Source organism: Lagopus leucura, unplaced genomic scaffold, assembly GCF_019238085.1.
Source record: "Lagopus leucura isolate 7727_CA_CO unplaced genomic scaffold, USGS_WTPT01 Super-Scaffold_100004, whole genome shotgun sequence".
Classification (NCBI taxonomy): Eukaryota; Metazoa; Chordata; class Aves; order Galliformes; family Phasianidae; genus Lagopus; species Lagopus leucura.
The window spans coordinates 59,941,586-59,955,571 of NW_024962264.1; the positions used below are offsets into that span (position 1 = coordinate 59,941,586).

At 38.5% G+C, this 13,986-nt stretch overlaps 1 protein-coding gene across 9 annotated transcripts in view; it reads right to left on the bottom strand.

The window, feature by feature from the left end:
• Positions 1-13,986, bottom strand: part of ABLIM2 (actin binding LIM protein family member 2) — a 139,376-nt gene that overhangs the window by 13,339 nt on the left and 112,051 nt on the right. For 6 of the 9 annotated variants that reach the window (XM_042871466.1, XM_042871468.1, XM_042871465.1 and 3 more), the window contains 5 exons: positions 13,805-13,952; positions 8,815-8,873; positions 6,323-6,377; positions 4,956-5,020; positions 4,694-4,774 (listed from right to left, as the gene is read on the bottom strand). In XM_042871466.1, the coding sequence (XP_042727400.1) occupies positions 4,694-4,774; positions 4,956-5,020; positions 6,323-6,377; positions 8,815-8,873; positions 13,805-13,952 (408 nt within the window). The remainder of the gene's footprint in view (positions 1-4,693; positions 4,775-4,955; positions 5,021-6,322; positions 6,378-8,814; positions 8,874-13,804; positions 13,953-13,986) is intronic. The other 3 variants (XM_042871470.1, XM_042871469.1, XM_042871464.1) reach the window with 1 other exon arrangement.

Consider the following 13,986-nt stretch of genomic DNA (forward strand, 5'->3'; position numbering starts at 1 on the left):
AGCTGGAGTACTGCATCTAAATCTGAGGCCCTCAACACAGGAAAGATGTAGAGCTTTTGGGAGGGCTACAAAGATGATCCAAGGGCTAGAGCATCTCTCCTGTGAAGACAGGCTGAAGAAAGTGGGATTGTTCAGCCTGGAAAAGAGAAGGCTGCGGGGAGACCTCATTGAAGCCTTCCAATATTTTGAGAATATAAACATAAGGGAAATCTACCTTTTACACATGTAGATAATGACTGAATAAGGGGGAATTGTTTTAAACTAAAGACGTCAGGGGAAAGATTTTTACTGAGTGAGATGCTGGAACAGGCTGCCCAGAGAGGTTGTAGATGTTTCACCTGTGGAGATGTTTATGGTCAGGTTGGATTGGGCCCTGAGCAATCTAATCAAGTACTTGATCTAGCAGATGGCAGCTCCGCCTGTGGCAGGGGGGTTGGAACTTGATGATCCTTGAGGTCCCTTCCAACCCAAGCCATTCTGTAATTCTGATTCTCCCCTTAGCCACTTGTCCTTCAACTAAACAATTCCAGCTCTCTAAGTTGCTCTTCACAAGACTTGTCCTCCAGATTCCTCACCAGCTTTGTTGCCCTTCTCTGGACATGCTCCAGGGCTTCAGTATCTTTCCTATAGTGAGAGACTTCAAAACTGAACACAGTACTCAAGGTGTAGCTGAAGAGCACAGAAGGATGATCATCTTCCTGTCTCCTGCTAGCAACACTTTCTTATTCAAGCCAAGATGCCACTGGCCACCTGGGCACACTGCTAGTACATATTTAGCAGCAGCTCCCTCCAGTTTTATCTACAAGAAAGATGATTCCTTCTCTTCCCCCATACTGTATACTTCAGTCCTATGTTGTTGCCTAAATTAAGTTGTTCTCAATCATTTCTCATTACAACTGTCTGAGGAATGCTGCTCTATTCATCTAACAACAGAATAAATAGCAATCTGGTGAAGAGAAACTTTTTGAAAAATTCCTATGCCAAATCCTTATCTTTAATAAATTCCTTGCATTTCTAATTAGCTTATACTGAACAAAGATCCAGGATAATCATTCGAAAGTCAGAGTGCTGGTAATGTACTTAAAAATCAGCAGGTCATTTATTATAACTACGCTCAGTGTTGTATGTATTAGCTCAATGTTGGCATAAACATCTCCTCAAGGAGCACAAAGAGCTGAGCTACTTCTGCCTCACTGCTGAGTTAGAACAAGCAAACAAAAACATGCCGAGTGTTTCTACGGTTAGATATATGCGGTTATGAAGAAAGAATTTTTATTATTTTAAAGTATTTATTACCAGTTGAGCCCTACTAATCTTCGTGTGCCTCTTGGGCCTAGAAAAATATGCATTCTTACAAAAAAATACTAGCTCTAAGCCACGAAATAGATTTCTTACACAATAAGTAATTTAAAAAATACTCAAAATGGGAGCAAAGTTAGGCAAACACTACCAACCATTAAAACCCCACCCTCCTTTAATCCTTGACATTAGCTGAAGCTTTCACTGCTGCTGCCTCCCTTAATTTGACCCAAGGAGTTAATACCTTTTATGTGAGTTCACTTTTCATGATAAGAACATACACTTCAGGAGACCTCTCTTGGAATAAGACATCAGAGAATAATAACAGTGCCTTCTCCATCTACGCTGGATCATTCAAAGTTCAAAAACCTGTCTCACAAAGAGGAGTTTTCTTCAAGCCAATTTGCAAGAAATGCTGAAGAAATTATCTTATACAGATTTACTTATCTCATTACTGCTAAGTAAACCAGGAAATTAGAGAATCACATAGAATCACAAGGTTGGAAAGGACCTACAAGATCATCTAGTCCAAACATCCTCTTGTCACCACTACTACCTACTAAGCTACTAAACCACATCTCGTAGCTCCTCATCCAGACGTCTCTTGAACACTGCCTGGGACAGTGACTCCGCCACCTCCCTGGGCAGCCATTCCAGCATCCGACCACTCTTTGAGTGAAAACTTTTTGCCTTACATCTAACCTAAAGTTCCCCTGGTGCAATTTGTGGCCACTTCCTCAGGTCCTATTTGTTGCCTGGGAACAAATGACAAAAAATTGACAATTGACAAAAATGACAACAAATTGACCCCCTCCTCATCACAACCTCCCTTTAGGAAGCTGTAGAGTGTGATGAGGTCTCCCCTGAGCCTCCTCTACTCCAGACAAAACATATAAGACATCACATGTAAGATTTTAAACATTTAGTAGAAGTGAAATAATTCTTAGATCTGACAGTCAATTGAAATACAAATGTTCTGTATGTCCTTCCACCAACACCACTACTACCTTGTCCATATCCATCACAACCAGGATGTTGAGATTTGCAGCAGTGAGAACATAATACTTCCACAAAACTGATCATAATGAAACCATAAGAAACTAGAAGAAACTATTAGAACATTGTCTGAAAAGATTTTCCAAGATAAACCACTTAGGACAATGCAAAGGCTTAGCAGTGCAATCATCATTCCTGTAGGCAAAATACAACTCTTTTAAAAGTGAAATTGGATGTGCAGGATCCAAGCAGAAGCTGGCCACCCATTCTGCTCAAATACAGCATTTGCTTCCCAGGGATCTGTCAGCACTGAATCACACTTTGTAGCATATGTGAAATACAGCTTAAGAAAAAGTGAAATCTAACCTTAATGCCTGATTCCAGAATTTAGTGTCATCCCCAAAAGCTTAAAGATACCAAAAAATACTAAATGGGACTTCAACTAGTGGACAAGGTACGTGCATGTATGTGTGTGTTTCTTTAGTACTGGTACATTCCTGGGAAAATCTTTGAAATCAGACAGTCTTAGGCTCCCAAGTCCTGGGTCTTGCCCCGAAATCTGGTGAATGCACAAGACAGCAGCTAAGTTACAATCTGTTTTTGCTATGAGACAAAATGATGTTATACTTCCTTTCTATGCAAAGTTACTTACTTTCAACAATTCTGTAATGCAAAAGAAAGGGAACAGGGAGGAGAAGATGCCAGCAGAGAATGCAACGGTTTGTTCCTGTCTTTCAACTCCACATATGGTTTGAATGCACGGATGAGGTCAAATGCTGCCTCTGTTTTTCCAGTAGTTATAATCCTTTTAAAATGCTGCTAATTTCATTGTTAAAAAAACTACCCATCCCTAATAAATGTAAGATGGTCTACAAATCCACAAAGAAGTCCTTTCTGCAGAGCAAAATGTTTAACACAGGGCAACAATCAGCAGACCAGCCTGATCCCCTTATCGCTTTTCTGGTGCAGGTTGGAAGCAGACCTTATTTATTGTTCTTTTGCAAAGCTCTGTGAGATGTTTGAAGTGGTCAGGCTTCTTAAGTCACGAGGCCCAAAGCTGCACCTGGTGCGAAGCAGACTGAGCAACTCCAGTGTTAAACAAACAGCAGTCCCAGCTGAGGACAGTGCAATAGCTATTCATAACGGACATGCATGATCCATCCAAAGCAAACTATATGTCTTAAAGCAAGCTAGAGACGCATTTGCCATATAGACCAGGCTGAAGTCTTTAAACAAAGCCTCTATTATTTAATAAACATGCAAATATGCATGTACATATAAGAGTCCTTTGTGTGTCCAGATGAGTGCCCCTCCAGCCCCCTGTTCCTTCTTCTGGATTCATTAAGCTTTTATTATGGATCTGATGCCTTACTATACCCCAGGCTTAAAACAGCACACGTTTGAGGCTCTTTTCCTTACGACCAAATCCATACCACTTGCTGGGTATTCAAGCAGCAAACACACTGAAGCATTTAAGGAATGTACAGCATGTCCAAAACATACTATTAAACTTTAGTAATTTTTCTTCTTTCCTTTTTAAGTGATCAAGTTAAAATACTCTAAATTTATTTAAATATAAAGTTTACCAAAAGTAACATTGTTAAGCACACAGGTTTTTTTTAACTCTCTTCTTCTTAATGGTAATTCACACAAAGGTACAAAAGTTTAATAATTCCGATGAGTCTTTACTAAGTCCTGTCATTACTTAGGAAAACAAAAACAAAAACAAAACAAAACAAAACAAAACAAAACCACCTCTGAATTTTGCCTGAATATCAACTTCAGGATATGGGCTTTGGAAACTAAGCATCATGATAAGTTATGTCTGCATTTCTCTGAATTTCACTACTACTCTTGGAGAGCGGTAGATGCTACTGCAAATGGATAACATATTCTCAAGCAATTATATATCACACAGGCAAAGGGGAGACTGAATGAGAGAATGAAACAGAAAGGGATCCATTTGCTTGCAGGATAAATTGAGGTGGTTTTTTGTTGTTGTTGTTGTTTTGTTTTGTTTTTTAATTCTCAGGTTATTCAAGGAGATTCTTTTATAATAGGAACTTAAAAAAAACTGGTTTCCACCCATCTAGTTTGAACTTTCAACATCCCATAAAATCATCCAAAACAAATGGGTACTATTGGTAGTTTTGTGAAACCCTGTTCTATCATACATCTGCCTGGTTTTGGCTACTCTATTCCTTTCAAATTACCTATGTACCAGTGTTTTGAAACAAAATATAATATATAGTGTATATATATGTATATGTATATGTATATATATATGTGTATATATATATAGCTATTTCTCTCTTCTTTGATTGGGTATGGGAATAGCTAAGGTAGTACACAAACAGGATAAAGACTTGCAAAGCCATCAAGAAAATATCATTCCTACCTCCAGTCTGGTCCTGTCCACATCCTTGGGTAATTTCACACGAACACGATTTGTTACAATAAGTGTCTCATAAGGATAAATCTGTTAAAAAGACAAGAGCATATGAACTCCAGCCAAATCTGATTCTGGTATGTGGAAACAACAGCACAGGGGACTTACTAATTTCAATGGTACAAACTTGCATCCTCATTTGACAAATATTTCACTGGGTCAAAATTGACAAAATAAAGTTTAAAAAAAAAAAAAAAGGAACACATGTAACCTTGCTAGGAAGTGCTGAATCTGATTGTTCTTCCAGTGTTGGAAAAGCCCTTCTTACCTTGTATTCTGCAAGAGAACAAGAATAGGTTCACAGTTTAGAATTCATACGCTTCTTTCAGAGTGACCATAATGAACATTTAGTTACATTAGCAATTTGGTATCCTGCTATATTTCTTATAGTTTTCAATAGTTATTGAATAACTACATGTGTTAGAAGAATTTGACTCCAATGGTCTGAATGAATATAGAATTTTTTAAGCCCCTGAAACCAAAGCAAAATCCATCTCTTGCTGCCATGCAGTGACTATGTCTGGTAAAATTGGGAATTTTGTGTATAGTTCAGTCAAACTGTCATCTGAAAATCCCACCATATTTTTCTTTACTGAAAACAGTTACAATAGATGGATAATTATAGCCATGTCTTTTTGGGAACATACATGAAAATCATCACGTTAATACAGTACTCCAAGATGCCAACATCCTGCACTTGGACTGACTGCAGTGGAAATAATGATAGCAAAGAGAACATAGTAATTTTTTTTTTTTTTTTCCTGAGGGAATTGCTCATGGATCTGAACTAATACAAGAGGATTCTATAGTTAGGCCAGTGTTACCAAATATGACTACCAGTATGATTTCATAGACATTTTTATGATCTGAAATGAAAATCAGAGATAAGTCTATTTTCAAAATCTACACTGCCAGCTACTCAGACAAAGGTTTCTATCAATACAGAGCCATCAAATGAAGCATTGGAGTAAGATTTTAAAAAAAAAATTAAGTGACTTGGAAATAAAATCCTTCTCTTCTCCACCAGAAGTTGCATGCTCCTAAATTTCTCAGTTCTTTTGAAAATTTCAACCAACTTCCATATTAAGCTCACAGTCCTCTTAAACTGTTATCTAATAAATCAATAAAAAGAAATTCTGCTTTTTAAATTCTGTAGATTTCAGCACCATTGTAGGACAAACAAGAAACACAATGAATGTTTGTGGTGGTGTTTTTTTTTTTCTTTCCCAATCAGAAAAACTAATCAATCCTTCAAGACATAAGATTCTTCCTCTCTTTGATATGAGAACACCACCTGCTCAGCAAAGAGAACCACTGTGGCTGTTTGCACATATTCAGGACACTGGCATAGACTCGGCATTGTTACACCACCATATAATTCAGGATGTCAGTCAGATCTTTATATTCAATCAGATAAAAAGAAGACTCTCTGTAATGAATGCGTTACTGAGCTGGTTCTGTACCATCATTACACGAACCATGTGAAGATAACAGAGCAGTAGCCCTTCAGGCAAGATGTAAACAAGCATCCTCACAGGAAAAAACATGGAAATATGTGGAAATGCTACTGCAATGTACCTTTCATCCCCCAGCTCGCCTCCTGGTCTGTTTCATACTGGCCCATATGTTCAGGCTGGAAGAGAGGAAAAGAAGCAATGTAACTTCAAAATACACACAGACACAGAGTATCCCTCTGCACACTGTTGAGAGAAAAAAGAGAAGACAAGTGGTACCAGAAAATCAAGATAAAGATCCTTCCATGACAGAAAGCAAACAAAGTTTCATTAGAACTTGACCTGATGTTCAAAGAAGGTATCCAGAGTGCACACAGCACTCATCAATCTAGAGGCACTGAAAGGAGCTCGGCCTGAAGCAGAGGATGGATTGTCAACGAGCGTGTGTCAAACTGGGACTCACTGCATGTGCAGTGTACAGTCTAGACAATACATTTCCATAACCAGAGAATGCTGGCATGTGATTGTCACTCAGAGAGGCAGCTACACAGTCTTATCAATCTTATCTTGTCCCACTGTCTTTTTTCTTCGCTGGCAAATGCTGTCATGATGATAAGTATTACGGGATACCTGAAAGGCATCATAACTTTTTTGTTGTTGTTGCCTCTCTTAGAGTTTTTTTCACCTGTTAGGTACACATTGTACCCACAACTCGGCTCATAAGAAACTGCAAGGCTCCTTATTGTTAGCTTTTATTATATGATGCATTGCCAGGAAGATCGATTAAAAATAACAAGCCACAAATACTAATATAAGCCTACAACACAGACTGCAGCCACTCTGAGAAGAATTTTGGTCTAAAGGATTTGATCATTTTCAGCTTTATTGCAGCTCTCAGATACTAGGTTGTACTTCATAGATGGGACAAATGCTGCCACCTGCTGCTTTCACATCACATTACATGGCTTAAGCCTGCAAAAAGTACACCAAGAACTGCACCTGCGTGTTCTGATGGCTTCGGCTCCTAAATGGAGAGAAGTTTACCTACATCTTTCCAAATTCATAAATCTAATTAGGTTAAGTTGTGTTGCTACTGGTTTCTTCAGAAGGGAATTCAAGCGATCAGGTACTTGGAGCATCAATCAGTTTAGGTGCTCTCTGACAGTTACTTTCTTGTAGCTTCTTCTAATAACCTTCAGTTTAATTCATTACTGGGGGAGTTTAATCCCACCCATATGTCTGAACAGTCCCACGTGTCTCAACATTTCTTTAAAAGGGAGATGCACCAGGCCCCCCATAATCTCTGTAGCCCTCCACTGGATTCTCTCTAGAAGCTCCCTGTCTTTCTTGAACTGAGGAGCCCGGAACTGGTAACAGTAATCCAGATGCAGCCTCACCAAGGCAGAGCAGAGGCAGAAGATCACCATCCTCACCTTGCTGCCTACACTGTTTTTAATGCACACAGGATGCCATTGGCCACAAGAGCACACTGCTGGCTCATGGCCACCAGGACACGCAGGTTCTTCCCCACAGAGCCCCTTCTCAGCATATCAATCTCTAACCTATACTGAGGCATGTAGTTATTCCTCCCCAAGTGCAGGACTCCGCATTTGCCCTTGTTGAACCTCATCAAGTTCCTCTCTGCCCAACTCTCATGCCTGTCCAGATCTCGCTGAATGGCAGCACAGCCTTCTAGGGTCAGCAAATCCTCCCAGCTTTGTATCATCAGCAAACTTGCTGAGGGTGCATTCTATCCTTTCATCTAGGTCACTAATGAAGATATTAAACAAGATCAGGTATTCCCTGGGGAATACCACTAGTTACAAGCCTCCAACCAAACACTGCACCACAGATCACAACCCTCTGAGCTCGGCCAGTTCGCCGGATCTCAATTCACCTCACTGCCCACTCATCTTCCTAAGCTTCCTCACACAGATGCTGCAGGAGACAACATCAGATGCCTTGCTGAAGTCAAAGTAGACAACACTGCTGTCTCCTCATCTATCCCACCAGTCACGACATTACAGTAGGCTGCCAGGTTGCTCAACCATGATTTCCTCTTGAATCCATGTGGACTACTCCTGGTAACCTTCTTCTCTTCCACTTTCTTGGAGATGGCATCCAGAACAAGCTGCTCCATCCAATGTTGGCTTTCTTCCAGCATTCAGGCAACTCTCACTGCTCCCCCCCTGCTTTGTATGATGTCTATCTGTGTATATATATGTATTTCTATATATATATTTAAGAAATGCTATGGATATGAGCTGCTCCACCTTTGCTCTAAGATCATTACTTGCCTAATTTAAGGCTTAACCCTCTTTATCATTAATTCAAGATATACTGTGGTCTCTTAATAGGAACAGACTGTATATTTTGGACCTTAGTTGGTTTTGGGAGGAGAATCAAGATTCCTAATGCTCATGCCAGACACAGCTTTTTTTAAAACAAAAAGCTTCTGACTCCTGCAGACAATGTATGTATCTCACAGGTTAAAAAATCGTCAGGCAGGGTTGGTAGCCAAAACACCTGTGAAGTATTATCACTGTGTAAAGTTCTATCTAGTTTTCTATTTATGATATGCAATTACCTGGAAAATACATTTAATTTTATACCTACCTGATGCAAGCCATTCCTTCCATAGCCAGGTAGAGAAGTAGATTTAGAATATGGAAATCCTGTAAAAGACATGATAGACAGCTACATCATTTGTGATACACAGTAATATTTTTTATGTAGTCCTTTATATTCCACAAAAACCCAGAAATCAGGAAAATAGACAGAAATAGCAATTGCAAGACAGCTATGTATATCCTAATCATGGGATGAAGTACAGTTGAGTAGTGCTCATCTTTTCTCTCTGTATCATGTACATGGGTACACATAACAACATCTGTAAATCACAGTGCATAGGATGCAATCACTGTAGTGGGCACAACAACAGAAGATTTGTGAGACTCACTTTATGAAAGCATCATGAAGCTGCATAATGCAAAACAGATACCTTGTAAAATCTCAGCTCTCCGATTCAGTGCTAAACCATAACTTGTAAAAAAGAAGTACCATTATTTTAGAGTTATTCCAATTCTCACCATGATGTTTGTGGTCTATTTTGGGGTTTGTTTTTCAAAAGATAAGGGTTGGTATCTCACCAATCAGAAAAAAAGAAACCAATAAGAAATGAACTTACATATTTTGCATTTCTACTACTTCATTAAAATGTAAATGAAAGTACTACAGTGGAAATAAGTAAAAGGACAAATGCTGAAGGGGAAGTTTTAAGATAGATAAAATTCAGAAAGTGATGTTGCTATGAACAAACTGGATCTAGTACAGTGATGAAACTACAATGTCAGTGGGAAATAACTGAAACAGTCAGAGGGGAACAGCTGAATTGCCTTACTTTTACCAGCCGAGTTTGATAAGAAAGTTTGGATGATCACTTTGTCAGTAAAGGTACAAACAATGTTTCAGACCAGATTTTGGTTTATAAAAAATAACGATGTGTAGAAGTGATAATATGAATGAGTTTATATTAAACAGAAAATAAACAAAGGTTCTGTAATAAGCATTCTTGACTCCAGTACAGGAAAGTTTGATAACTTAAGGCAAGGAGCTAGAAGAAGTAAGTTAGCTCAGAGAACTGCATGTACAAGGCTACTTTCTGCCAAAAATGTTGGCAATTTGTGTCCAAAGGGGAATGCAGGAAGGGAATCCAGACATTACTGGATTAATAAGTACCCTAAGGAGATTATTAGGAATAAGTGTACAGAAAGAAAAAACAAAAGATGGATCAGCACAGAGCTCACGGTATGCTGAGATAAAGTGAGAACTGCCAGGAGTCAAGCTGAGTTAAACATTGAAAATGATATTAAAACAAATAGCAAAAGGTTCCCCAGCTATATAAACAAAAAGAGAACAAGGAAAGAAGAAATGGGATCACTGTGTCACTACACAGGAGAGGGGAAGGGGAACCTAGGTGGGGCTCCAACCCTGGAAGAGTATTTCACTTCAGCTTTCAGGAACAAATGCAGAGAGACAAAGTTCATGCAATTAGGGTAGGCAAATGAATCTCACTGTGATAGAGACATAATTCAAAGCACTCTGCACAGGAAGCTGATAACCTTACATAAAATTGGAAGATTAATTTAAATCACTGGAGAATATCAAGTACAATTTTATGCTTAAGAGGAGAAAAAGATGCTCAGCATCTATCAGTTAGTTTCCAAGAGAAAACTTTAATAAAGACCAAATAAAAACATGGAAGTAAACAGAAAATCAGTTATATTCATGTTGAGTTTGATTCATTTAATACAAGCTAAAGACACAGTGTGAGAGTCCCTTGCTAGCTCTCTTCACTAAAAGAAATGACTTCTGTGCAAAATAAATTTTACTGGAATTCATCTAATGAGATACCATTAAAATCAGATATTGCTGCATAGGAAATTAAAGTAAAACCAAAGGACATGAAGTTTTTATCAGAGGAATTATAGGGCACGTAAGGAAAAAATGAAATATGAAAAACAGGTAGTGAGAACTGAGGAGTGCTGAGAGAGAAATGTCAGCATAAACTAGTGTTGAGTTGAAATCGCCTAGTATTTTCACCAACAATCCGAACACCAAATAGTAATGGGCTAATAAACTTGACTGTCTACACAAAGTTATAAAGTATTGCTAATACAGAGGAGGACTGGGGTATCATAAGGAGCTGGGACAATCTTAAAACTTAGAGAAATTGAAATGGGATGCAGTTTAATAATTCATGGGAAAAGTCATGCCATTAGGGACTAATAAATATCCCACACTTCTACTATGTAAGCTGAGATCTCATTATTTGGAGACAACAGGAAAGCAGACAGGCTTAGTTATACAGCTCAGTGATGAGGTGACCAAGGGCTATTAAAGTGAGCTTAAAAATGATAGAAGTTGGAAATGTCTGTCTTGATACATTCCAAATATGGAAATAATTGCAATATCTCCAGGCAGTGACAGGACATCACGAAAGGATGTTCTGTTCAAGTGGGTTAAATTAAATCCACCAGACCTTTGGGCCTACAGGATGACTGGGACAACAGAAGTTCATCATAAGAAAAATAGCAATGGGCTCAGCATTTAATCTAGCAAAATGAGGATAAAAATAAAAGATGCTTTAGAGACATAATCAACTATCATCTGAGCAGTGGTATCAACTATGAACAGAACTTCTTTTGTTGATACCACTGGGGGCTCCTACGTATAATACACGGACAAAGTGGTGAATTAGATGAATCATTTGTTTCTTCTTGTAAACTAGAAATCTATCATTGCTTATTATCTGAATGGCAGTGACTGTAGAGGACAAAGAGTGTAACTGCCGTCCGTACTCCGGCTTGGAAAAAGATGCCAGTGTTGAACATCAGCATGGAGTTCAATTTCTTGGCATCTTGGCAATAGAGAGGTTGAATGGGATTTGTTCCATCACCAAATAGCTTTTCAAAGTTATCATGGAAAGATGCTCTAAAGCAAAGAGCATGATTTGAAAACAAACAGTTCACTTCAGCACACAGCAGCTCAAGTGTTGCCTCCCAGTCTGCCAGGACTGAACCACATCCACAGGCACAAGTGACATCATGTGGTTGGCTGGAAAAAACCTTAGAGGTGAATTAAGCTGAAAGAGCTCAGATTAATCAAGAAAAAAAACAGTGACTCCAGTGTGAAAAGCATCTCTTTCACTTAGCATCTCTTTCTCTAGAACTTATTATTTATGTTATTATTTATGTAAACTTTTTATTTTGCTGTTTCTTTATTTTTATTATAATGGCAAAATACAGCACCAACATCCACCAATCACATACTGTAGCTCAATATCATAACAAACTACAGTTGTATATTTATAATTATTTTTTTTTTTAGTAACTGGCCAAATCAAAGCACTCCTTTCCTCTAACTAGGTGTTATCTGAACTTCAGCAGTTCCTTGATATAGCTACTGCTTCTTCCAATATGACAGTCACTCTAGCCTGGATACTGTGAGGTTGTCTTTCAGTACTTCAGGTACTTTCAGTACTATCAACAGTGAGAGTTACAAACCTGGTTAGATGTCTGCTTTCCTAACTATGTGAAACAATGACTAATGGTAAAATATAAACTAGTAAAAACGTATGCATACAGAAATAAGACACATTTATACACATGGATATAAGGAGATGTTGCTGTTGTATCTTAGTCTTCAACCAGGCTGAACACAAGCAAGTTCCGGTCTACATACCTGCCAATCATACAAGCCCAAATATATTATTTTGTAATTAGTCTGATGCCTGCTAACTCCTCCATTCTCTATGTAATAATTTTGCACCAAACCAATATTTGAAAAATGTATTTTCTCTGATTATAACTATGCCACAGAGATGGGGTTAAATGTCAAAGCTAGAGATCTGGGCACTCTCAACCACATATGCAATAGGCGGAGAAGCTACTGTTTACATCCTAATGATTATGCAAATGATAGGTGTTAGCTGCATAGGTGATCAGACCTAAGGCTTTCCTTGCACAGGATATGCAACAAAACATCATGCAATGTTTGACGATGACTAAGGAATCAAATCCCATCAGGTTAGACCAGTGTGACCAATTACCCAAAATGACTTCTCTTTTTTATCTTGTTACACCCTTGTGACAGAGTTTGCATCATCTGTTTTTCCTCTTCCTTGCATAGCTAAGCCATAATTTCCTTAATAGAAGTTGATGGAGCCAGCTATCACATTACCAAAATGCCCACAAGTCTGACATCCTGGCCTTGCTGCCAGACATGCCTCACATTGGATACATTCTTTTGGAAAACTGCTTCCCCAACTTGTTCACCCCAGATGACCTGCTACTGCTGTATGGCACAAAATGGAGGATGCAGGGAAAGAAATATCCCAACTATCTGTCAAAAATCACTTAAGCTATTTTTCATCGTTTCTACAATGTAAAAGTATAATTCAGACCTGGTTCTCATGACCATTTTCTACATCTCATTCCCTGCTGAAATGCAGAGGAAAGAAACATGTAGAATGTTTTGTGGTTTTTTTTTTGTTTGTTTTTTATTTTTTTGTGGTCTTCAGACGAGTTTTCAGAAAAAAAATCTTCCCATTATTCTACCTGGTTATTCAATATCTGGAAGGTTTCTGTCAGCTTACAGCTGTGACTACAAAAGATATAAAAACTCCTATTCTAAATTACTCTGGAGCAAGTGCTCCTTATGCTTTATCGTGATATTGAAAAAATGGCTCTACAAAATTAATCCTTGATAGAATCTTCCTGATACTTCTGCCCTGTTTGTTGAAAAGAATTAGCATATACATAGGTGCCTTTATGTATTCATGAGGGGCAGGATTTTGTTGTAAGGAAATTTTCCTCTCCAGGAGTATATGATATCTTTATATAAGCAATCGTCCTTCTTTCATTAAGAGAACTCTACAAATATTTTCGACATTGAAATTTGAAGATGCTGATCACTTACAAGCCATAGCTAAACTAATATATGCCATTATGATAGAGAAATAAGGAACAAAGCAAACCAGGAACAGCCACCTCCCTCTGCCCCACCCCTGTTGGTCATATACAGCTGCCCAGCACGCAGTACTCACGGGAGTACATGGTGGTGGTGCCTTCCTGTGCTCTCTGGAAGTTTTCTCTGTCAGTTCCAGGAGTAAGAGACAGGGATCGGGTATCTGAATCTGGGGAATTAGTTCTGGTGTCCATATCCCCTTTCAGAATAAGCCAACTGGTCTTCAGCTGAAGAGAATAAAAACCTGTTAAAGGAGCCAGA